This window comes from Pelobates fuscus, chromosome 1 (genome assembly GCF_036172605.1).
Source record: "Pelobates fuscus isolate aPelFus1 chromosome 1, aPelFus1.pri, whole genome shotgun sequence".
NCBI lineage: Eukaryota > Metazoa > Chordata > Amphibia > Anura > Pelobatidae > Pelobates > Pelobates fuscus.
The window spans coordinates 61304288-61331983 of NC_086317.1; the positions used below are offsets into that span (position 1 = coordinate 61304288).

The 27696-nt window shown below is 39.3% G+C and overlaps 1 protein-coding gene across 1 annotated transcript in view; it reads left to right on the forward strand.

The window, feature by feature from the left end:
* The window catches only part of CRYBG3 (crystallin beta-gamma domain containing 3), a 115765-nt gene that overhangs the window by 45444 nt on the left and 42625 nt on the right, over window positions 1-27696 (forward strand). The window contains exons 3-7 of the mRNA XM_063448805.1: window positions 367-956; window positions 13919-19373; window positions 23234-23281; window positions 24610-24725; window positions 25677-25824. Coding sequence (XP_063304875.1) covers window positions 367-956; window positions 13919-19373; window positions 23234-23281; window positions 24610-24725; window positions 25677-25824 — 6357 coding nt within the window. The remainder of the gene's footprint in view (window positions 1-366; window positions 957-13918; window positions 19374-23233; window positions 23282-24609; window positions 24726-25676; window positions 25825-27696) is intronic.

Here is a 27696-nt window from a genome sequence, read left to right on the forward strand (position 1 = left end):
CCCACAGCACCGTGTCTTTTTTACCCCCAACCCCTCTATGTCTCTTCGTGTCTCAGCCCTACAAGGTAAAAATTATTAGAAACTGTTTGTTGTTTACATTTACAAAACTGATTTATTTAAATATTGAAAAATAAAACAGGAAACAGCTGTTGATAAATAGTGATATAGAAGGACATTTCTGAGATTTAGAATGTAAACTAACTAGACTTGTATATGGATGTATTATAATGTCTAGTAAATCTTATATTGGATAATACTGTGTTGAGGTGTATTGCTTTCAAGTAGCCAATGTAGAAGAAAATTTAAAAATATTTTATGTGTAGGAAATTCCAGTAATTATTTTGTTATGTCTTTATGTCTCTTTAGATTAACGGAGACCAAAATTCTGTACCATATGTACAGGATACAACAGGAACCGAAGGGGGAAATGATTCCGATGAGCCTGGCTTCTCTGAGGAAATAAAAGTACAGGATCCAGAGAAACAATCAAGAGAGAACTTTCTCCATTTTATTGGAAACCTGTTCAGTTTCAAGTCCTCACCAGCTCATCCAAAACAGGTTCCTATTAACCAGGACCTTAGTAAGGAAAACGAAGATGCACAAGATAAAAATAACTTTGATGGGGAAACATTAAATGAGGAACAGACGGTAGATGTATATAGTGGTGTAACACAAGAAACAGAAGATATCACAACAAGCACAGACCTGAACATGGGGAATAGTTACATAGAAACTCCTTCAAGTAGTACAGACATTCCATCCAGTATAACAGAAAGCGTTTCTAGAAGCTCAGAAACCCCATCCAGTATAACAGAAAGTTCTGCTAGAAGCACAGAAACCTCATCCAATACCACAGAGTCCTCTTTTGGAAGCACAGAAACTCATATTGGTAACACAGAAACCCCTTCTGAAGTTGCAGAGAGACAATATGAACAGTCACCTCCCAAAAAATCCAAGTAAGTCCTGTAAATGTTTTGATAAACAGTGTTTGTAAGAATAAAGCACAATTCCATATTAGGAGGTACTGGTCCATAAAACCTGCTCTAGGTACTCAAAGAAACCTGGGAATAAATTGTCAAACCTTAATCCTCCAGGTCAGGCTTCCTCAAACTCCGGCCCTCCAGATCTTGCTGAACTTCAACTCCCATGATTCTCAGCCTATCTATTTCATTCATAGAATCATGGGAGTTGTAGTTCAGCAACATCTGGAGGGCCGGAGTTTGGGGAAACCTGCTCCAGGTCATACTCAGCAATTTATCGCTTATGATACATGTTTGCACTAATTAGCAAAACTATTAACATGTCTGGCACTAAATGATTTTTAAATTAATGATCCGCTGCTTTGACAGTCATTCTATCTTAACCCATGCTTGGCACTAAAGGCTGTAACTTTTAATTGCTTATCAATCAATTTAAATAGAAAAGATCGGTAGTATTTCTATGGTTATTGGAGCACAAATCATTGATGGTGTGGGATCTAGGAAATTGTGACGCTCAAGGAAATGACCAAAAAAGGGGGTCTTTTTTATGATTTTATAGGTTGTCTCAACAATTGAGATTTCAGAAGAAAATCTGACTACTGGAGAACATAGCGTATAAAATGGAATTATTGCACAGGCTAGAATCATAATTTGATATAAATACTAAATATATATATGTATGTGTAGGGTTTGGGTGCTTAAATGGATGATCTTTATGTACGATAATAAGCTGTAAAGGTGGAAAATTCATGACAGCACACAAGAATACAAGTACTATATCAAAGCCATATTGAGTTGAGTTGTTTATGCTCCCATATGTAACATTGTAATATTCTAAGTGTCGCCTTTTGCTGCATTTCGAGCTGGGTGTGTGAATGTACATCACTATTATGTTGAATGCTATTGTTTTGTTTCCTCTAAAAGAGTGATCAAATAGAATGTGTTTAATACTCTGCCAACATATAATATGCCCAATTACAATTCCTTACTGTAAACGAACTAGATATTCTTTTGGTTTATTGTATCTAGATTTCTTTCATATATGTATGCATTACCTAAGGCACAAGATAAATTGGTTGAGTTATAGAAACATGTAGCTAGGCAAACATTAAAGGGATACTCCACTCCCAAAACAACTTCATATCAATAAAGTTGATGTGGGGGCTTGAGTCTCTGGTTACCCTCTTACTTTATGAGGTTAAACAAATTTTAAATGGTTTAACCCAGAAAATATCTATCCTCCTTGGAGCTGTCATAATGATAAGGAAGGATTAGCTAGAGTGTCAGGTATGGACTTAGAGCACCAGCTGACGTCATACCTCTCCACACGGGAGGTATGAGATCGGACCGGTGGGCTAGCCTGAGTTGGTGTCATCAGTGACACATATTGCATCACTGTGACGCACACAATGGTCAAGATCTCCCATAAAAGTCTGTACACTGAAGGGGCCTGGTTGTTTGGCCCCGCAAACTACAGGACCTTGCAGAGAGTGCTACTGAAGCCCTCTCTGTAGGGTCCTAGTGCCCGTGCACAGAGCAAGTGCATATATGAGCTTGTGCTCTGCTGCCCAAGAGCAGTTTCGTGGTGTCCCTGGATCCAGGGAATTAAATTTGAACAGTGAGATAGGACCCCAAAATTGTGACTGTCCTGCCAAAGTCAGTATTTTACTGGGTGCCCATTGCGAATAACAGATCAGTACAGCTGGTGGGCAGTGGAGGTAAGTTAATAAGTTAATAGGGAATCAGTATAAGGTCCCATATTATTCTCATTATTGTTATACTCCAACCCACTGCTCAGAAGATTAATGGGTTTAGTGGACCTACCTCCACCTGTGGCATGTCAGGTGGGGTTAAGGGAAGAATTTATTCCCCTCCCAAACTTATTTTTTTTTTTTAGTTTAGTTTTTACTTTTTACTTAGGCCATAGACCAGCCTTCCCCAAACTCCGGCCCTCCAGCTATTGTTGGACTACAGCTCCCATGATTCTCAGCCTATCTATTTCATTCATAGAATCATGGGAGTTGTAGTTCAGCAACATCTGGAGGGCCGGAGTTTGGGGAAGCCTGCCATAGACTAAAATGCCTGTTTAGGCGCCACATTATTAACCCTTACAATGCTGATGGTTTTTTAACTAGTTGCCTAGCGTGCAAATTGTCCTGGTTGTAATTTCCAGCAAGATTTTGTGTAAACCAGGTGCATTGTAAATATGCAAATCCTATTCCAAATCCTAGGATTTCTACTTGAAAATGACTGATTTTAAACCAGACAACGATTTGTAACAAATGAGATCTGTTCATTCTGTTGAAATAACCGAAATTCAACCAATTGCAAATACAGTTGAACGTCAGTTATTTTAATCCAGTGTGTTACTGGAGGAAGCCAAAAAAAACCCAAAAAACTAGAATTCTCAATGTATTACTCTTTATATTAATAACGATTACATAAAAACATCCAAGCTGTGTACAATTATAGAATTATAGATAAAAGAGGGGACTACAAAGTCAATATGATTAATCAATGGATCAACTGTAATTTAGGGAGAAAACAGGATTCAAACGAAAACAACGTAGCAGTGTAATTCAGCTGAGTTTAAACAGTTTCCTACATTTCCTGAATTTCAGTATTTTAACGGGGTGGGGGGTGTTGAGTTAAACAGCTCTGTTCTGGAATTTTTTTTATAACTTCTATCTCCCCTGAGGTAATTTACACCCTGAGCCCCACCCCCTTCGGTTAAACTTTCATTTACCCCGTACTCTCCTCTCCATTACTTATTTGACATTCCATGTAACGATTTGGGGTTTCTTCACTAAACAGTGACTTGACAAAATACTCCAACAAAGCATACGTTTACTATATGTTTAACCCTGGACGCTTCACTGAGTCCCGAGTCATTGATCTTTCTGCTCAACATAGGAGTTCATTCTCTAAACTATCGGCAACCAAGTTGCAAAATTAAGCCACAAGCGCAAAGTTTAATTTTTTTTTGCCATAAAATCACATTTTGTTCAGCACCTCCATTTTGGCCTGTAGTCACTTGTAATTAGGGTTGGACAAATCACTCACCCACTAGCAAAGAAAAATACAAATACCGGTAATCATGAATGTTTATTCCAAGTCGTTTTTGACATACTGTAGCCTACATATTTCTACCAGGATTAGTATCTTATATATATATATATATATATATATATATATACATTTTTAAATCAATGTTGATGAGCAAGAATATAGTATACAACAAATGAAACATAACAAGGGACACAGGGCCCCACTTACAGTAATGCATTAAAACAGAAATAGAATGTAAATGTAATGTACTCATTTAAAATTATTCTTTAAAATTAACCTAATAAGACTGGGTTTCTTTAATTGACTACATTTTATTATTCAATAAATATGTAATTTATCATGACTATAAATCAAAAACTGAGTTTGTCAGAAATCTTAATGAAATACTCGCACTGACTGTGTTCCAATGCAGCCAAGTGATATACTGAGTCAAAGTCGGGACAAAACTTGGAGAATGTTGAGCTTCCACTGTCAAGTTTTGTCAATTCCCCCAGCCGTCACTAGTGATTGGTTCGGAAGACAATATCTATAAAGGCTTCTGTGGTGGGCTGGCTTGCAGTGGGAACGCATCAGATAAATATACCTCAACTTTGCTGCAATCCCAGGCCACTGCACAGCAAACATGCCAGCTTCAGTGCCAGAGCAGAGGTGTATGAACTTTAATGCATTTTTATATTCTTCTGGCAAAGAACAAGGCTCATGGAACCCTCTGTATACCAGGAAGTCACGGCTGTAAAACCAGCACTTTTCTGCTCATATGCTGTAGTTACTTTGAAGGTAAACACAAGAAAATAACTTTTTGGAAGGCATAGTAATGTAATGACTGACAGATAGTGTGGTAGTGCCAAAAAGTTGTGGAATGCCAGGGGTAACCCAAAATAGCACGAGAGGAGACCCAAATCAAGGCTATCCTGTCAAAACTGGCACTATTGGATTTAAAAAAAATAGTACTTTTAATTTAGAGTAACAAACTTTTTTTACTACAAAATATAAGAAAGCAATTAGAGTAGAGAATAGTCTTTGTGGCTATTTTTGCCTATAAATTTCATCTCTCTATAATTCAGTTTATGTTTATAAAAAAAAAAAAAACTTAATAAATTAAGTCTGCGGGTTAAAATCACATTTGCCCGAATAGTGCTAAGCATGTGCCTTCTGTCCATTTCATTTATTATATAGGTCACAGATCAACAACAATGTCCCAAGGTAACTACAAATACTTTGTGGAGTATAAAAACTCCTTTATCGACTCTTCAACAAACAATGAATGCGTAGGAAACCTCTTAAGAGAACAAAGATAACATTCACTTTTACCAGCACTCATAAATCTTAACATGGTTTACAATGCTACATGCTGTCATTCACTCACTGTGAGAAATCACTTATGTTGACCTACTTGGTTCTGAATCTCTAACCCAATTCTCTGTGTATGCTTCTATTAAAGGAACTCTAAGCATAATAAGCACTACAGTTCGCTGTAGTGGTGACTGTGCCAGAAGTGTCCTGGCACCCTTCATTGTAAAGAGTCAAATTATTTTAGAATGGTTCTACTTCTTACCTGAAGTCCACCATGCTCCACTCCCTCTCCATTAGAAAGAAACAACTTATTAAGAGTGTTTGCACAGCTGATGTCTTTGTCCATCATGGATGGCATCAAACAATACAACTGGCCACCACCAATCCACACTCTGTAGGTAATGTAGAAATCTGCCATTGGTAATAAGCCTTAGCCCAACTGAGGCCCCATGCAGGGAAAACTTCAAATGCCACCACACACAGCCTGCGGACCTCTCAGAAAGGGGCATAGAGCAGGAGTAAAGTACCTTTCTCATCCTCATAGACGTTCAGGGACACCAACAAAGATAAGAACCAGCTGCAGCAAATTTAATAATGTATTGGTCTCTAACTTTACTATGATGGACCTTTAATTCCGAGGTCGTGTTACAGGAGGGCCGCTGAGTGTGCTGCTACCTAACCCATTACCAGAGATCAGTCAGTAGGAGGACGTTGGAGGTGGCAAGTAACTTTTGGGTGGTATTTTATATATTCCGTATTGCTTTGCTATATGGAATGGTTATTCAAGGCATACAGCCCCAGATGTTAATTTCTTTAAACAATCCTTTCTGCCAGTAAAATGTTTCAAAAACATCACCGTTGTTGGCAGCATTCAAGTGCTTAGGCTTTCAATAATACTTTGTAAAACAAACATTTCCTAAGGTGCAGACCTGATCCCCATGCATCCTTCTAGAACAGTACACATTTTCTGAAATCACAATACATGGATATGATTTCATTTCAAATATCAAGAGTGTTATATTGTGACATTTCAGAGAAACACAGGGCATTTGAATGCTTGGTTTAGTTTTTATATTGTAATTAGAAACAAAACGTGTACCGTATAGAATTAGAAAGGCCAGGGAAACATTTGTTTATGCTATTATATAAGCACCTGCTAAGAGGTCTATTACGAATATTGTTGCACCCTAACAGGTGAATTAACATTCTCTAACATAGGATGTACCATGCACATATACAGGAACAGCAAGGCATGGAAATATATACAATTCCTTCCTGCCTGGGCTAAGAGCACAGGGATAACCCACCCCAGTACTGTTTTGTATTATCAATGAGACTGACTGTGGGGCTTAATCTAGGTCAGTGATGGCGAACCTTTTTGAGTCCGAGTGCCCAAACCGCAATACATGCTAACTTTTTTTTCCTTAAAGTGCCAACACGGCAATTGCGTGTGTGTGTGGGGGGGTGCGTGTGTGTGGGGGATGCATGTGTGTGGGGGGTGCGTGTGTGTGTGGGGGTGTGTGTGTGTGTGAGGGGTGCTGTGTGTGTGGGGGGGTGCTGTGTGTGTGGGGGGGGGGGGTGCTGTGTGTGTGGGGGGGTGCTGTGTGTGTGTGGGGGGGGTGCTGTGTGTGTTTGTGTGTGTGTGTGTGAGAGGTGTGCTGTATGTGTGTGTGTATGAGGGGTAATGTGTGTGTGTGAGAGGGGTGCTGTGTGGGGGTAGGGGTGCTGGGCGGGGGTAAGGGTGCTGTGGGGGGGTAGGGGTGCTGTGGGGGGTAGGGGTACTGCTGGGGGGTAGGGGTACTACTGGGGGGTAGGGGTACTGCTGGGGGGTAGGGGTGCTGTGGGGGTAGGGGTACTGCTGGGGGGTAGGGGTACTTTGTGGGGGGTAGGGGTACTGCTGTGGGGGGGGGGGGGTAGGGGCATTGGCGGATCCAGGGGGGGGGCAATGGGGCAATTGCCCCCCCCGAGATTCCCCCCTGGCCCGGCTAGTGCAGGGCTGGCATTGCCCAAGCGCCAGCCCTGCAATGTGCCTGCGGATCGGGGAGAGTGATCAGTGATCTCCCTCCCCGGTCCGCAGGCACTGTGCTGACAGCCGGCAGGGGAGGGAGGGACAGAGGACCCGGGAGCTGTTACCAGCAGCTCCTCCGGGTCCTCCTCTCGCGAGATTTGGAGCGTTGCCGCGGTTACCACGGCAACGCTCCAAATCTCGCGAGAGTGAACTCTAGCCCTGGAGCGCGGGCTAGAGTTCACTGGAACCACTGGACCACCAGGGATTCCCCACTGGGACCACCAGGGATCCAGAAATGTCCCCCCTCCTCCTCAATAAAGGTAAGAAGGGAGGGGGAACATCAATATATTTCATTAAATACATTTTGTGTTTTTTTTTTTATTAAAAAGCCTCCCTTCCCTCCTCCGCCCCCCCCCCCCCCATGAGGGGGGGCATAAATATATTTTATTAAATACTTTGTGGGTTTTTTTTTTATTAAAAAGCCTCCCTTCCCTCCTCCGCCCCCCCCCCCCCATGAGGGGGGGCATAAATATATTTTATTAAATACATTTTGTGGTTTTTTTTTTATTAAAAAGCCTCCCTTCCCTCCTCCGCCCCCCCCCCCCATGAGGGGGGGCATAAATATATTTTATTAAATACATTTTGTGTTTTTTTTATTTTATTAAAAAGCCTCCCTTCCCTCCGCCGCCCCCCCCCCCCCCCCATGAGGGGGGGCATAAATATATTTTATTAAATAAATTTTTTGTTTTTTTTATTAAAAAAGCCCCCCTTCCCTCCTCCCCTCCCCCCATACACACTGCCCCATACACACACTATACACACACTACACACACTGACCCATACACACACTGCCCCCACATACAAACACTGCCCCCACATACAAACACTGCCCCACAAACACTGCCCCCATACACACACTGCCCCCATACACACACTGCCCCACAAACACTGTCCCCATACAACACTGTCCCACAAACACTGTCCCACAAACACTGTCCCCATACACACACTGCCCCACAAACACTGCCCCATACACATACTGCCCCGCACACTGCACACCCATACACACACAGTGCCCTACACAAACTGCTGCCCCCATACACACATTGCCCCAAACACACACACGACCCCCCCATACACACAGTGCCCCCCATACACACACTGCCCCACACATACATACAGTACCCCCATACACACACTGTCACCCTTACACACTCACACTCACTTCACCGCTCACACACACACTGCACCTTTCACACACACTTCACCCCTAACAAACACACCACTTCTTCTGTGCCCTATATCCCAGCAGACCCCAGGTAAGTTGTCAAACTGTTCTTAAACGGTATGACTACTTACTCTGGGGTGGGATCCTGGCACTACTGGCACCATAACTACTACACTGAGCTGTAGTGGTTATTGTGCCAGGATTATTTTTTTTAAATAATCTACAAGTGCCCCTCCCGAGATCAGGCTCTGGATCCGCCACTGGGTAGGGGTGCATGTTGGGGTGTAGGGGTGCATGTTGGAGGGTAGGGGTACTGCTGGGGGTGGTGGGGGTACTGCTAGGGGGTAGGGGTACTGTTGTGGGGGGTAGGGGTACTGCTGTGGGGGGTAGGGGTACTGCTGGGGGGGTAGGGGTACTGCTGGGGGGAAGGGGTACTGCTGGGGGGTAGGGGTACTGTGTGGGGGTAGGGGTACTGTGTGGGGGGGAGTAGGGGTTCTGTGGGGGGGTAGGGGTACTGCTGGGGGGTAGGGGTACTGTGTGTGGGGGGTAGGGGTACTGCTGGGGGGTAGGGGTACTGCTGGGGGGGGTAGGGGTACTTCTTGGGGGGTAGGGGTACTTCTGGGGTACTTCCACACAGCATCGCGCGGGAGGACAGGGGAGCTGCATCACAGATCCCTCCCCCTGCCTCCCGACCCGGAAGCAGAGTAGGCGCCTGCCATTTCGGGCAGGCAGGTGCCTACTCTGCATTGATGGTGAACCTATGGCCGCGTGCCCACAGAGAGGGCCCGGCGCGCCACCTGTGGCACGCGTGCCATAGGTTCGCCATAACTGATCTAGGTTCTGAGGAGAGGAAGATTTTTTTTGTCAAACAGAGCTCAAACATTTTGACAAAATTTGAAGGATGGCTGCAAAGACATAGAGCTGTAGTGGTTATGGCCTTCATAGTGTCAATTTGTCATATTACTGGTTATAAACTGATAGGTGACTAAAAAAACAGCTATGAGTTGAGTTCATTTCACAGAGATGTCCATTACAAAGTATCACAGCACAGTGCATGATGGTAGCATTAGAGAAAAAGTTTGTAAAATATATGTAAAAATTGGAATGTAGGAACTACATTTCCATGTTTCCCCATTGCACTAAAGACCTGCAGGACAGATAACCTGGGCTTAGTGGTCAATATCCAATCAGTGGGCTTTGTTTGTGACACCACTACCATACAATGTTCTGGAGCATTACTGTCCTTAAATGTCTATCTAACCCCATTCTCATCCAGCACTAAATGCATAGTAGCCCAAAGCTTTCGGCATTGAAAGGCTCGTGGCAGCGCCTTGGGCTCTGCAGTAAGAGGTATTAAAAGACTCCTGCTGAAGAACAGGGCAAGAGCAGAGACAAATTTTACTTCACAGCCCTCTGCTCTCACACTGTGCTTTGAATCCATATATCTCCTTCCTTGGTGGCATAATGGTTATACAGTCACATAGGTTGTTCCATAAGGGAGTCATTCAGTGTTGTTTGCTCCCTGTATGAGACATAGGGCTAAATAAATAGTCAGCCTTAAAGGAACACTATAGTCACCTAAATTACTTTAGCTGAATAAAGCAGTTTTAGTGAATATATCATTCCCCTGCAATTTCACTGCTCAATTCACTGTCATTTAGGAGTTAAATCACTTTGTTTCTGTTTATGCAGCCCTAGCCACACCTCCACTGGCTATGATTGACAGAGCCTGCATGAGAAAAAAATAACTGGTTTCACTTTCAAACAGATGTAATTTACCTTAAACAATTGTATCTCAATCTCTAAATTGAACTTTAATCACATACAGGAGGCTCTTGCAGGATCTAGCAAGCTATTAACATAGCAGGGGATAAGAAAATCTTAATTAAACAGAACTTGCAATAAAGAAAGCCTAAATAGGGCTCTCTTTACAGGAAGTGTTTATGGAAGGCTGTGCAAGTCACATGCAGGGAGGTGTGACTAGGGTTCATAAACAAAGGGATTTAACTCCTAAATGGCAGAGGATTGAGCAGTGAGGCTGCAGGGGCATGTTTTATACACCAAAACTGCTTCATTAAGGTAAATTTGTTCAGGTGTTATAGTGTCCCTTTAAGACAGGTCACCCACAACTTTCACTGACTTGCTCACGGTTACAGCCCTCATAGTGATACTTATTGGATTGGTAAGGAGCAAAATGGTAATTGACAGAAAAGTCAAATAATTGCATTTGACGAGACTTGGTTTTCTCATTATTAATCAAATAGGAACAATATGTGGTTTCTGATTGTGTATAGATAATTTAGAATCTTAATGTTGTAAATAAACCATGTAACCTCTGCAGTGTAAACGCCACATTTACCAAAGCAATTGATTGTCGTAGCATGCCATTGGTCTAAAGCTTTTGCATTAATTATTAATGAACTTTTTTTTTATAGTGCTTTTAATGAACTCTCAATAAACAATGTACGAGCATTTCATTGCATGCTACTGCGGTAGGAAGCTTAAAATGGAAGGATAAATTATATATGGAAAATACATTAAAACTATTCTCTATAGTTTAAGCATTACTGCTTCCTTTTCTGGCAGTGTTTGAAACGAAACATTTTCCAGTGTTACAACTCCCAGCTATTGATCAGACTTTTGGCGTTGAAAAGTGAATTTGCTTAAGACATGGAGACTCAGGCCAGAGAAGCTCTGGACTTGGCAAACATTGGTTATACTTAACCCATGCTATCCCAGAATTGGTACCAATTAAACGCACTGTTAGTAATGGTGACTGTTGAATCTTCTCCTCAATACAACAGCTGTGATTTCATATAACAAGCATTTTAGGTCATACTTCCTTCCTTGGTCCTATGGTTCCAATTTTGAGATCATAACAGAAAACCTTCTGATTCCCACAAGTGGTCACCACTTTATAACTTACCCTTGATACATAAACTGGCATAATTGAGACTTATTTTTTTTTAATAAGTTTATATTTTGTTCCTATATTATGAAAATTATATGAAATTGGGGATTCCAACTCCACCCAGTATAGAACAATGGAATGTTAAGATGGAGGAAATTATGGAGGTCTGGAGTCTATGACAGCACGTCTTTATGGGAGGAGGGGAGGGAAGGTTTGAGACCTGTGAGTGTGTTTGTCTGTTTGTGTGTGTGTCTGACTGTGTGTGTCTGTTAGTGTGTGTGTGTGTCTGTTAGTGTGTGTCTGTGTGTGTCTGTTAGTGTGTGTGTCTGTGTGTGTCTGTTAGTGTGTGTGCGTGTGTGTGTGTCAGTGTGTGTTTGTCTGTTAGTGTGTGTGTGTCTGACTGTATGTGTCTGTTAGTGTGTGTGTCTGTTAGTGTGTGTTTGTCTGCTAGTGTGTGTGTCTGTTAGTGTGTGTGTGTCTATTAGTGTGTGTGTGTGTGTCTGTTACAGTGTGTGTGTGTGTGTGTGTGTGTTTGTTACTGTGTGTGTGTGTTTGTTAGTGTGTGTGTGTCTGTTAGTGTGTGTGTCTGTTAGTGTGTGTGTCTGTTAGTGAGTGTGTGTTTGTCTGTTAGTGAGTGTGTGTGTGTGTATGTTTGTTAGTGAGTATGTGTTTCTGTCAGTGAAAATGTGTGTGTATTTAGAATGTGGGGCAGGGGGCAAGGGTTGGTTGCGGGTGGCACGCGGGGGGTGGGTGGGCGCCTGAGTTTTGTCCTGCCTAGTGCAGCACAAATCCAGGATACACCACTGACACTCCCCCCGCTACCCCTTAGGTTAGGGGTACTTCTCCTCACTGCATAGAACTAGACCACACACTCTCTCGTTTCCAGTGCTAGATGGTGCAGTCTAGCGTGTCTCTACTTACTAACCCTCCCACCGATAGGGCCCCTCATGACTATGCAGGCATGACACATCTAACAAACCCTGATATGTCCCCATATACACATATATGCCAGTACAAAAAGAGAAGTCCTGCGCTTAAGCTGCAAGGACTACAACACACATCAGCCCCAATATGTAGTAAAAACCAAAGAAAAGAAAATGTTACTTGCGCTTTTTCCTTAATCCCTATGTATATTTAGACAAATGGAGGTCATCTAGTTGCTCCAATGGCCATTGGAGGGATGCCCGCCTGCCAACGTCAAGGCAGACCCCCCCTAAGCGGGTCCTAACACTGACCCTTCAGCCTGCTTCCTTGAGCTTCTGGCAAAGATATCTCTAATGAGACAGAAAGGGGTATTTTTTATATACACCCCTTTACTTATTAACCCTTAATAGGGAACACATGGGATGGGTAGCAGCATTGTAACCAGGCTGTGTGATACAAAGTAAATACAAATACAAAAAGAAGTCCTGCGCTTAAGCTGCAAGGACTACAACACACATCAGCCCCAATATGTAGTAAAAACCAAAGAAAAGAAAATGTTACTTGCGCTTTTTCCTTAATCCCTATGTATATTTAGACAAATGGAGGTCATCTAGTTGCTCCAATGGCCATTGGAGGGATGCCCGCCTGCCAACGTCAAGGCAGACCCCCCCTAAGCGGGTCCTAACACTGACCCTTCAGCCTGCTTCCTTGAGCTTCTGGCAAAGATATCTCTAATGAGACAGAAAGGGGTATTTTTTATATACACCCCTTTACTTATTAACCCTTAATAGGGAACACATGGGATGGGTAGCAGCATTGTAACCAGGCTGTGTGATACAAAGTAAATACAAATACAAAAAGAGAAGTCCTGCGCTTAAGCTGCAAGGACTACAACACACATCAGCCCCAATATGTAGTAAAAACCAAAGAAAAGAAAATGTTGACATATACACTCGTATAACGTGTCAGCGCATATATGGTAGCCTAGGAACTAAGATGGTAAACTACTTGCCTGTAACCATAAGTAATGTGGTCCTCAATACTACTTAGCCTAAAATTATCTTGTTGTAAAAAATTTTAAAAAAAGTGCAATGTCTCTCTAATGTAACGCTCATGTATATTCACCATTTTACTCTTGCTGTACCATGTATGACATAAACAATGCACTGAAAAATAAAGAATTTAAAAAATAATAATAAATGAAAAAAATTGGGGAGTTGCTTGTAGCCAGTTTATCTGATAATAAACTGTATTTCTTGAATCCTGTAAGTGTATTTTTAACTTGTATATCTCTCAGTTTGCTTTTTAATGATGCATTAGTAATTGAGAAAAACTCTTTTACCCACAGTTATATACTTTATTTCTGTATCACAATGAAAATTATCACATTTTTTTCCGTTTATAATAATATATGTTAGCTATATTAGTATTTTATTAGTAATTTGTTGTTGTTGTTACTATAATTTATGCACTTTGTAACAAACACTGTACATTTTCTTCCACAGGAAACAATCTTCAAATACTCTAGATGCCCCAGCTATTACATACGGCACCTACCGTGGATCCAGAAGAATTAGAAAACTCCTCAAAAGAAGGGCAGAGGTCAATTCTCCAATACTTGAGAAAGAAGAGAACAGTGAAAGAGAAACCCCAGATATCGGAAAAACAGATTCCACAGTTCTGCCGCAGTCAGATATTTTAGAGAAAATTTCAGGCTTGTCTAAAAATGTTGATCAAGAAAATTGGCCAACATCTCAAACGATGCTTGTTGAAGTCCAACTACACACAAATGAAAATGGGAATTCATTTCATACAGATAATCTGCCACCAGACACAGAGAACTCTGACATTACAGAATATGTGCAATCAAATGCTCAAGTCGATGACTTGACCATCAAAGACAGTCTAATACCAAATGAAACAGATGACTCAAAGATTTTAGAGGATGAGCTAATATCTGTCACCACTAAGACTGGACAAAATCTTCAACTGAGGCCAGAGGAAAAATCCACATCTACAGACGGTGTAGAATCCGATACAAACAGTGCCATAAAATCTACTGAAGGCTGGGATCCTCATGCAGGTGAGGACTCAAAGAATACTGATTATCTTGAAACATACAGAGAGCAGAATGTAATTGGTTTAGATGATCATCGGCTTACTGTAGGTCAAATTGCAAAGAGTGAGGAGAATCTTCACCTACTTGCCATTGAGAACTCAAAAATAATGAAGGATTTTGAACCAAAAGACGAAAATATTTCAACTGATTTGCAGTCAGATGTAGAGATGATCTCAGACAATGAAGAACATCCTCCAAATCAAAACTCAAGGCTTTTGGAGAAAGTGAATACATGGGCAACTGAGAATGAAATATATATTATGGATCTGCAACAGTCATCAGAAACTGGAGATCTGCAGAAATGTGTAGAGGATGATGCAGTGAGTTCAGGTGATGAACAGTCAAATATTGAATCTAGTATTCAGTCTACTATGGATTTTGAAGGAAGTACAAAACTTACAGGAGATTTGTCAACGCATGCAGTGGAAATTTCAAAGATTGCAGCGGATCAGAGAACCGAGAATGCAAAGCCTGGTGTGGATTTCCAACGACATACAAAACCAACACCTACATGGGATATTCAAAGGCATTTAGAGGAAAGTGCAAAAGATTTAGAGGATCACGAAGCAAATGAAGAACAAAGTTTAAAATCAGCTCAGGACCGGCAGTTGTATGCAAAGGATAAAAGTTTCAAGCAGCAAATTATTATAGGAGTATATTCTCATTCTTGTACAACTGAGATTTCAACATCTGAAAGAAATTGCCCGCCAAATGTAGGAGAGAATACAGAGTATGCAGGAAATATTCAACTGTTTCCTGAGGAAATTGCAGAAGATCAACATCCAGGTGCAGATAATGTATCAATTAGAGCAGGGGAAGTCTCAACAACATGTGATGTGCAACCATATGTAAATAAAATCTCACAGGACACAGAAGATTTGCAACCATATGTGAAGGAGATGCTAAATACTGATATGTTGGAGCACCCACTTATTCATGTGAATTTCAGTACGAAAGATAATTTACAAAGAAATTTTGAGGAAATCTCAACCTCTTTAGATGACTCATACCCATACAAGGAGTCCACAGAGAACAATGTGCAAGACGTGCTACTTGATGCAGAGACTGGACACTTGCCTACAGTTCTAACAAATGAACATACTGCGTTAATTAATAGTTCGTTCACTTGTCAGTCTGCTAGTGAACAGTTTGATGAAAAAGAAGATGGTGGTTTTCTACAAACACTTGTTCAGCTTCAGCCAGAAGAGGACTCCAATATGTACAATACATACTCAGGTGAAGATTATGCCAAATGCATTGACACCAAATACAATGAACTGGAGTTCACTTCAGGCACAGAAGCCGATAAATCTGCAATAATTGGGACAATCCCTCAGAATCTTGATCGGTCTGTATTACACAACAATAATTATGACTCTGTTTCAATTGTCAGTTCAACACCGGAGAATATGCAGAACAATCAAATCTATGCTATGCCATCTTCATTCCAAGAAGATACAAATGAATCTGACCACAAGTTTACAAATGCAAGTGGTAGCTCTCTACCTCATTTGGATAGTATCAGTGACATTTGTTCTTCTCCAGTATCTATGGGCGTGACTACTGATGTTGAAACAGTAGGTAATAATGATTTCAACAATATTTGTTCATCATCCAGTTTATCAAAATATTACAGTCCCACAAAAGAAACGCTAGCCCTCTCATTTGATAATTCTGTAGATATCCCATCCTCTCTTCCTACCACAAGCTCAGAGTCTCCATTATCTCCAGCTGCATGTGTTGGTTTGAGGGATGATAGCCCTTTGCCATACGAAGATGGCATTGATTCAGGAATAGTTTCATCTCAAGCTTATACACCAGAAGAAAATATAATGGCAATTTCTCCTGACATGTACAGCAGTATAAAATGTGATACTCCTGAAATTTCAATTAAACAAGAAAAAAGTACACTTGATTCTCTAGAGCTAGACAAAGAAAAGCCCGTAGATTGTCTTTTTACTCCATCTGGTTTGGATAACACAAAACAACTGAACATTTTACCAACACTGAGACAAGAAACTCTTCCAGATATGGAAGAAAGATCTGAATTTAGTGACAGTTCATTCACAGATGTGACTTCAGCAGTCAAATATCCAGAGTATGATAAAGCAGTGGCCATACCTTCTTTTCCCTTTTACAGTGGAGATGATTCTAAACCCAACTTTAATAAAGAAGGCATATATGTTGCAAAGGTCCTTGTCAAGTCTGTAGATGTTGAAGAAGTGAAAGTCTCTCCCTATAGTTTAACATCGGAGGTTATTACAGTGAGTAAACTTGAAAGTCCCAAGTTTGAACCAGAATATATTTGTTTACCAAATACATCCCCTCCACCTGAAGCTTCAACACCAATACATGATTTTCAGGCCCCTGTACATTATCAAGCAATGGAATATAATACTATTGTTAAGAATATTTTCTCTGAAAAGGAAGAAATACAAAATTATCCAACCATGAATTTTCAAAATGGACCTATCCCTGAGAAAATGGAACAAGGGATGCAGGTGCAAAAATCAGATGATGGTCAATTGAATAACAGTCTTGTTACTTTCAAGCTAAATAAAATTCAATCTGAAGATGATGATCAGTTCCATCATGATGTAATCGACAAGGCAGCTCCTGATTTGGAAATTTCAAATTCAGCAAGTAAAAGGAAAGACATTCCTTTGGATATTGGTAAAATGTTGCCAAATGTATATAAAAGCGATATATCGGATCCAAATGCACTTTATGAATTCCCAATAATGTCAGATAAATCATCAGATGAAAGGAGAGAGAACCTAAAAAACAATAATTTTGTTCCTCCAGTGAAGTCAGTACAGGACAATTGTGTGAGTCTGCCAGCCAGGAAACATAAACCATTAAATGAAAAAGCTGATGACATCTCGATACCTAGTGTTTCTCAGGAGGAAAGTGAAAACCTTGATTTGTATAGAAACTTCCCAGATTTTGAGCCAAATCTTAAAGTGATTCACGCAGAGCCGAGGAATTCCGATGATGCATTGCATACTTCCTCATTACAAGATGGAAGCTCTCCAATTTCACCAGCACATTCTCCAAAAGACATAGCTGTTGTCTTTCCAAAACCATATATTTTAAAACCATCCAACAATATCGAAGAAACAAATGAGAAAATTTTCACTTCGATCTATACAGATACAAAAGAGTCCCCACTAGCAAATAATGTAAATATATGCCAGACTAATAATAATCAGAACATAATCACACCCAATGCTGTAGGCTTGAATTACTCTGAAAGCAAAGACCCATATGGATCAATTGCTGCAGAAATAGTAAATGATGTTATGGTCTCAGTTGCGCAATTCTTGGTTCCTAATAAGCAGCAGAGTGAACTGAATCTCAGTGATGACAAAATTCCATATAGCAGTCTAAACAATACCAATGCGGATATTTTAGATCGTAAATATGATGGAATCTCACAATCACCAAACTCAATCAGGCAATTATCATCGTTAGAACTGCACAATGCAAACAACATTCCGTCTGGTGAAATAAATGCTAATATTTTGTTACCAATGGATATGCCACAGAATACTTCACTCACTACCCAGAAACGTGACCTGGAATCCTGTCCTGCCATTGTTTCAGATGACCAAGGACACATAAATGAAGGTCCTTTAACTGGGAGCCTAAACAACAATCTGTCCACAGGCATGATCCCTAATGAACATATTGACACACATTGGGAAAGTAATTTAGAAGAAAAAGACATCCCACAGGATTCAGATGATGAAAATATTAGTTTTATTGAAAATGACATTTACGACAAATCTATAGAATATTTATCTGATTTATCACAGACCACCAGTCGCGATATTGAGCTAATAGGAGATGACAGTAGTGATGTCAGAGAAGAACACAACTTGTCCCCATCTGAAACAAAATCTGATTATAATGATGCTTTTTCTTTGTACAATGGTTACTATGTTGAAATAGGAGAAAGTGATGAAGAAACAGCTGATGGAGAAAATTATGTAGATGGCACTTCAGAAGAAGAACATACAGATGCACTTCAATCCACGCAAATAAGACGAGTTCCGTTTTACCCCTTTTCATTGTCTCCTATATATGAAGATGACAGCTCTTCTGAAGATGTCTTATCCAATCACACTTCTCCAAGGCCTGCTCAAGGAAAAGATGAAAATACCAATTCTAATGACCACACATCAATATTATCCCTCCTTCAGTCCGTATCAGATCGGTTGAAACAAGAAAATGTTTTGTCACTTGATAACAATAAACCATATGTCAATGCAGACTTAAACCAAACTGGAATGGAAACAACAGAAAAAGCAATTTCTCCATCTAGCACAGATGCCAACATCTTAAATGATAAGCAGGAGAAGCCAACAGACTCCTCTCAGATATCCCAAAGGCATGGGTTGTTTATTACAAAGTCTATAATAGACAACCGTCCTGCTCTTGGCTTAGGACGAAAGTCTTTTCTTTTAAATATGAGCTCTGAGACTGCGTCATATGGCTCAAAATCAAATGGTGAGACCATTTCAGAATTAGGTAGCAAGACTTCAGTATTAGAGGAACCAACTCCCACTGTAGCTGAATCTGATTCTAGCGTTGACTCTGCTTCAAATTCTGCTCCTGTTAAGGCACCATCCATGTTACCAATGGCAACAAAATCAGACTTTTCTTTTCAGACATCTGACATTGAACCAAAGTCGCGGCTAAGTTCTAGAAGTGTCTATTACCAGTATTTCAGTGACGCAAACAGCTATTCTGACAGTACAGAAAACAAAACAAGCCATCCTCAGAGGAAGAACAGTTCTCAGGAAAACAGTCCACAGAAAGCTGAAATTCCAGTGATGGTAAGATATTGTTTTGTTAATTCTTGTAGTATGTGTTATACACATATTTATAGCTTATCATGAGTCACCAAGTGCATATTAAATAGTGATAAAACCACTTTGCTTTGTTACTTTACAGATAATGTGTCCATGCTGTAGTAGTACACTGTCAGGGCTTAACAGAACAGTTGAGTCCAATGAGCATTTTTTTCCAGACTCTTTGTGTGTATGATTCTCAAAAATATTAGACAAAACAGGATCCCTCTTAAAGGGATACTCTAGGCAGCAATATAACTGTAGCTTAATGAAGCAGTTTTGGTGTTCCGATTATGCCCCTGCAGTCTTACTGCTCAATCCTCTTCCATTTAGCAGCTATATCAATTTCATTTCATGTTTAGGCAGCTGTAGTCACACCTCCCCAAGCTGTGACTCACACAGCCAATATAAAAAAGTTTTATTTATTTTTTTCAATCATATCTTATAGCATAGTGTGTTTACTTCAGATAGTTTTCTCTCCTGCTCTTTTAATTGAACTTTAATCACACATATGATGCTGCTGCAGACTCTAGGAAGCTATTAACAGAGCAGAAAATAAGGACTGTGCATTAAAGGTAGTTTAAACAGATATCTCTTTATATGAAATGTGTAAGGAGATTGTAGGGATTGTAGGTCACATGATGGTGAGTTCTGCCTAGGGCAGCAAAAACAAAGTGATTTAATTCCCACATGGCAGAAAATCAAGCTGTGAGACTGCTGGGGTATGATCTAAACTGCATTATTAAGCTAAAGTTATTTTGGTGCTTGGAGTACCCATTTAAAGTACTTTTTTTTTTTTTTTTTACTATTAATAGGTGCCATAAAAGGCATCGCTATACAGACCAAAGAAACAAACAAATTGTGCACAAGGAGATAATGCAGGGATTACACAGTCACCTGAGACATTGCAGAGACATGTGCTCAACTTTGCAATAGAAAAAAAGGTGGCAATGCTCAATAGCTGGCAGTATTTTTTTTACAGGTTATATTACTCCAAACATTAATGACATTTTTAGGCTATGCACCACAAGAACTCTGCATCAGTGTAACATTTAAGGTGCCTTGTTCCCTATCTTCCTGCTGAGTTGCACTCAGAAAAACTCACAAAAACGTGACTGCAGCTATAAAATGCCTTCTTTGCCATTCAAGATCCATCCAACCCAAATTCATGCTGCACACACAACTTTAATGGACACGTTTTTGTTCTCTCTCCAACTTTGGAGAGACCCACACTGTGCAGATGGAGGATGTCAAATACTGCCTTGACCAGGTTACCACCCAGTTTTTACTTGACATGCGCACAGTCGATTATTCGGCAGGTGCGCTGTTTACCCCAACCCCCCAATAACTTACAGACACCGTATTTCTGTTGGAATATAAAAGTCCACAGCTTTATTTATTATTATAAACAAGGTAACAAATTGGGGTCATTGCCACAAATGTAAATTTACCTCCACCCCCCACCGTACATAAATTACCCCCGGCAATGACCCCGCCCAATAACAATAAATAACATTATAAATAACAAATAACACATAACACATGGCCTACCAAAGAGGCCCCATATCCATAACTTTTTTAACTGTAGGGGTGTACCGAGACCCCCCTACACCACCTGGTTCGGAGCCACCGATGAGCTCGAACCCACAAACCATTTCACACTCCATTCTAATCCAGCCTAACCAATTTATACTCCTCCTACCTTCCAATTACCCAAGCCCTATCCCGCCGCTGTGACCAAACGGGAACTCCAAAACAACAGGGAGGGTGGGAGGGACAATTACCAGGTAAGTGTCAGTTTAGTTAAAATGTCCCTTACTCATAAAATGGCTGCTTAATATACTCCTATTATCCAACCCCCATATACAAATAACCACGCCCCTTTAACTGGTTACTCCCCTGCCTACTCCTGGCTCTGTCAAGGCCCACTCCCCTGACTGCGCTGTTCCATGGGCTTCAAGACTCCAATCCCCCAGCCTCCAATGGGAGTAGGAGGCGTTGCTGCTATTGACTTTTATCGGTCACTTGTGGTAATGGTTGACAGGTTACAAATGTATGTGGTTTCTACCAATTTTGTTAATTAACATAATTAACCAAATTCAAATGAACCAAAATAGTTAAATAACGAAATTTGGTTGGTCTGGTTTGATTTCACATTTCGGAACAAATTTTACTACTGTTGCAGAAGTCTAGTTCTGGAACATCTGCTGTCACAGAAACTGTATTAAGTCGATTATTCTGTTCTATTTTATTATGTTTGTTTTGCTGTCTATGTGTTTTCTATGTGTGAATATGGAATTTGGTTTATTGATTATGTGTTAGGTGACTTTTTTGTAAAAAAAAAATTTTTTTAAAAAATTGTCTTCTAGAGGCAATGTAATTAACTAAAAAAACTGCAGAATTATGAAAACCTAATAAATACCTGCATTAATAAAGATAAATGTGTGTAGTAGTTTAGATTCAGAATGTATCCATCCACAGCAATGCATAGAAGATCATGTTTTATGTTATCATGGGTTAATGTAAATTGAGGGGGGAATGTTAAGTGAAGATTAGAAAACCAAATATTCCCCGAATCTGAATTTTAATTTCACGGATATGCTTCATGATTATACTCCCAGTCAATTGACAGCAGCACAATCATATAGTCTGTCACTAGGGGTCCTTGATAATGGTGTATAACAAGCAAGATGGTTTGATGATGATGTTATGTTATACTTTGCAGGATTTATAATTTAGTAATAATAGTCTGCAGAGTATAGTCACGGATGGTAAATCTCAAGCATTAACACAACTTAATATGAAGATATTCCTAGCGGAGAAATGCTACGTGTTTTACTACTATAATTGTACATTTCCATCTATTTAATATGAAAATGGCAATCGTTGCAATATTTTGTCTTCCCTATAAATGACTCACGATAAAATTACTAATTTACAATATTAGTGACATTAAATTACTAACATTGCCAATATGGGGAGCATAGAATATTTTACACAAATATTATCTGACCAAAATATCAAGATATATATTTTTCATATTTACAAATGTTAGATATTTTATTACCTTGAAAAGTTCTAATATAAATTTCACTATTGTTATCATTTCATACAAAAAAGCCAGCAATACATTGTTTGTTTTATATTTTTTGTTTTATACATTCACAAAGCAGGAAACTTAAATCATTTTTTTTCCTTCATTTTCTGTTCTAACTTTGTAGCTAAGCTAATAAATTGTGCATGCACTTCCTCCATAATCACCTTTTGTTGTAAACGTGCTATGTAGCCTAATATTATCACTACAAAATGTAGTTATTAATTTAGTTTCTCAAGGTTCTCAATTACATAAATTCTTTCAATATATTTGTAATTATTTAAAATTAAACTTGTTTTATTAAATGAGCAGATGCAAAACGGTTTATTTACTTTTTCAATTATTAGCGTTATTATTGCTATATATTGGTATTACAATTTACCAGTATGTGCCTATATTCTGATGTTGCAAACTCAGAACCATTTTCAACTTGATCAGTCAGAAGATGTGTTCTTGTCCAACCCCTGGGATCGCCTCTAGTCTTTTTATTTCCTTTGATCTGATTAACTATGCAGAACCTGAAAACTGACAATACAAAAATGAAAATGCAGAGATGAGTAGACTTAGTAAGGGAAAATCAATGAGAAGGCTCCTGTTCCTTGCCAGCCAATAGCTTGCCAGCCAATTTTTTGGGGAAATCTCCTCTTATAATAGCGAACACAATTAGATTATACAGAGGGAATAGACTGGGTGTTAATCAATTCTTTATCGGAATCTTCACTAACATTTTCCATTTTGTTTAATTTTTCAGAGCCTAAGCAACCCAGACACCATAAAGCCAAATCAAAGGCCTGGAAAGGTAAATGACACTATGGGAATTCAAAATGCCAATAAATTACATTTTCCTTTAGATTATTACATCTGTTGAAACCATACCTGGATAGAAAACAGATAATGTAACCTTGTGAGGCTCATTATGTAACATACTAATGGATTCTCGATTCTTTGAATGTCAAAGGGGTCAGCTTTTCTTTAGAAAACCGTTTTGATATGTCTTTACCAGGAACATATTGTATTGGGTAGCAAAGTGAAATTCTGATATTTTTTATAGGCCAGTTTCCTTTTTTTTCCAGTTTTTCCAAACACATAAACTTTTTATTATTAAACTTCAAAGGAAGAATATTAAAATTCCAAAAACTGCTACCAAATGATACTAATTAATTCCATACTGCTAAGTGTACAGATGTCTTGTAAGTCATCAAGTATTAAAATAGAAAAGAGTTTAAGTTTGGCAGTTCACAATGTCTCTCCTTTCATACTCTAACAAATCAGAGATAGTGAGTTAAACATAAAGTTTGGTTTTGCCTAATGACGTTTGCAGAAAAGTCAGAACAACCTCGAGGGAGATCAAGGGAATGCTAATGGGTACAACATTTGTCTGTCAGTCCATCTCAGCTTAATTATTTTTACTTGCATTAATGCAAAATGTCACTAAATGACATAACTTTGACAGGTAACAATGGAAGTGGAATATAATTAAAATGTATTATGAACTGGTATTTCTGTAAATCCATTTTGTTTAAACAGATGCTATCACGCAAGACCACCATACTGCTAGCTAATAAATTAAATAAAACAGAAGACATGAAGAAATGGCTGTATTTTATTGATTCTACAGAATATAATGTTATGACAAGCAAACATATATCACATGTACGTAAACCTTTCCATATCCATCAGAAAGTGTCATTTGGGTCATACACTGATCAGCCACAACATTGAAACCGCAGGTGCAGTAAATAACATTGATTATATTGTCACAGTGGGGTATGTTAGGCAGCAAGAGAACAGTCAGTTTTTGAATTTCATGTGTTAGACGCAGAAAAAATGGGCAAGTGAAAATAGCTGAGTGACTTAGACAAGGGCCAAATAGTGATTGCTAGACGACTGAGACAGAGCATCTTCAAAATGGCAAATCTTGTGGGGTGTTCCTGGTATGCTGTGGTTAGTACCTACCAAAAGTGGTGCAAGGAAGGACAACCGCCGTCAGGATCATGGTTTTATGCTTTGTGATACAAAACTTTCTCAGGATCCCTGCAATTGGTAGGACTGTCCTCACCACCGTTCCATCGTAGATAGTTTGTGAGACCCCTCCATGATCGACTAATACTGTTTTCATAATCACAGGTGGTAATTTCAGATATTATTGAACATGAAAGGAGGATTGATTTATACGAAGACATTCTTGATGCTACAACCGCCGTCTTTCCAAACGGAGTTAACATAAGGGTTATTAGAGGATGGTAAGAATTCTACACATTTCCATAGATCTTTTTTTTCTTCTGTAGTGCAACATTTTCCCTGATGGAGTGACACTGCATACTGTCAGTGGTTCAAGACGCTATCGACTGTGTACAGCAAATGAGAATGGTGATGCAGAAAGAATTCTGGTTATGTTATCCTGTCCTAATGTGTTTTACACCCCACCTCCTATAGAATGTAGAATGTAAGCTTGATTGAGCAGGGTCCTCTTCAACCTATTGTTCCCGTAAGTGTATTTGTAATTGTCCTATTTATAGTTAAATCCCCTCTCATAATATTGTAAAGCGCTACGGAATCTGTTGGCGCTATATAAATGGCAATAATAATAATGGCAAAGTAATAATAATAGCACATTTCAACTAAAGAATATGTGTATGCCGCAGTAGTTAGGCTGTGCATGTGCCTCTTGAGCTTTATAATTTAAAGGGTTTAGTAGGATGAGTAATGCAGTGGAGGTAAGTTAAAAGAAAACACACTTACCTCTGCAGCATGTCCATATTCACTTGGGTATTTGCTGTACAAGTGTGTGCACATTCTCAAATTCCTCCCATAGTGGGTTACACGTTCATGCTGCTGTTTAAGATAAAATGAATACCCATGATATGCACTGGCTGCGCAGTGTAGAATTAACGAAAAAGCATCACTTCAAATAAAAGACATGTGCTGCCTGAGCATATCAGGCTTAGCCCATTTAAATGACTGAGTTACCTTAACTTTCCATTTGTCAATAATAGAAATAATTTATCAATTTATGGTTCTACGCAGCTGGCAATGTACTGTTAACAATCTTCAAATTTATATGATGCCATACAGTCATCTTGCACCTTTTCTGAAAGAGATCAGTGCAACTGTATCTTTAATAGAACTGGAGTAAAGGAATTTATCCACTTTGGTTGTGTTCTGATATCACACTGTTTATCTGTTCATCACAGCTGGATTTTGTATGAGAAGCCACACTTCCAAGGTCAAGCTCATGTCCTTGAAGAAGGAGAAGCGGTTTTGCAGTCTCTGTGGGGTTCTCCTGGAGCCAAATCCAAACCAGAAGAAATCATCATAGGATCTGTTAAGAGAGTAGCCAAGGTACATCATTATTGACTTATTAACAATTTTTTTAATTGCAATCACATTGATATGTTAAACAACTATACTTTCAACACCTCAAGGTTGAACATGTGTTAGTAATTGCTTGCAAATAGCTTGTAAATAGCTAGCTACTCTTTTAGTGAACACTAGCCCTATGATCCTATTACATAGTAGCAGTCAGCAGTTTATAGGGAAGATAATGTTTCCATGTTCTATTATCCTCTAAAAACACACAATGAAGTATTATTAAATAAGGTACATTGAAACCATGTGTGTAGATAGGGTTATTTACTATCAATTAAAAAGTACATTTCAAATTTAAGGCCAGGGTAGCCAAACTGAAAGCATAGCTGAATTTTTCCAGTTCTACTATTTTAACCTTAGATTTAAAAATTGCTTTGAATTCACCTCGAATTCTCACTTTGATGAATAACTCTGATCATGTTTTAGAAGCTCCTGTGAAGGTGATCTTAGTCTCGGGCAGAACTGAATAATCACTCCTGACTGTCAGCTCTTGCCATTTTAAAGGGTTATCCCAAGCACCATGACCACTTCAGTTTTTTTAAGTGGTCATGGTGCTTGAAGTCACTATTTGCCCAAACATTCCCCGAACATAGACAAGCACACCAGAGCAGGGAATCCCTTAACTTCTCACTTACCGACCAATTCTTTCTACGACCAGGCCGAGGAACAGAACCAGGTTGGTAAGTGAGGAGTAGCTGTAATTAGGTAAGCCTTGTTTATATAACTCACTGGCATACATTGCTACCCAAAATAATAGCTCTTAAAGTGACACTTTAGCTACCAAAACAACTTTAGCTTAATGAAGCAGTTTTTGTGTATCGATCATGCCCATGTAGTCTTTCTGCTCAATTCTTTTCCACTTAGGAGTTAAGTCATTTTTTATTTATGTTTATGCAGCCCTAGCCATACATCACACAACCTACATAATTTTTTTTATTCATTAATTTACTTAAGAAGATTTTATCTCCTGGTCTTTAAGCACACACACAGGAGGCTCCTGCAGGACCTAGAAGGCCAATAACAGTATAGGAGATAAGATATTCTAAATTAAACAGACTGTGCAATAAAGGAAGTTTAAACAGTATATCTCACTATAAAGCAAGTGTTTAGGAAGGTTGTGGAAGTCACATGCAGGGATGTGTGACTAGGGCTGCATAAACAAAGTGACTTAACTCCTAAATGGCAGCTAGATGAGCAGTAGGACTGCAGGGTAATTATCTACACACCAAAACTGCTTCATTAAGTTAAAGTTGTTTTGGTAACTACAGTGTCCCTTTAAGGTTGACTAAAACTGAAAACGTTCTGCTGTTAGACACTAAGATGTAAGTTAGATGTATCATCCATTAATTATATGAACATGTTAATTTGTGAAATCTGTTAACGCTGCATTGGTATAAATGTAGATTGACTTTGCAGACACTCTGCAGTTTGCTGATCACTAGGAACACGTTGTAGAATGTTATAAAGCCCCATTGTATTGTTGGAGAAAAACAGTTTCACTATCTCTCAAAGGCACATGTCCAAAATAATAAGGCACAGTGAACAATAAAACATGTTTTTTTGCTTCATCTGCCCATAATATATGTATATCACTTTGTACACCATAGGGATAGCCAGATGTTCGTGAATACGTTTTCCTATTACTTATCCAACTATGCTTTGGATTTTTGCATTTTTCTTTACAATAGTTAATGTGGAGAAATGAGAGGTATTGTCATAAATAATGTGTTGGAAACAGACTCTAAAAGGGACAAGAATGATCTTGATTTACATGTTAACTTTTTAGCCATCTCTTGCCATTGCTGATAAAACCCTGAACATAAATAGTTACAGTTATTCATTAAA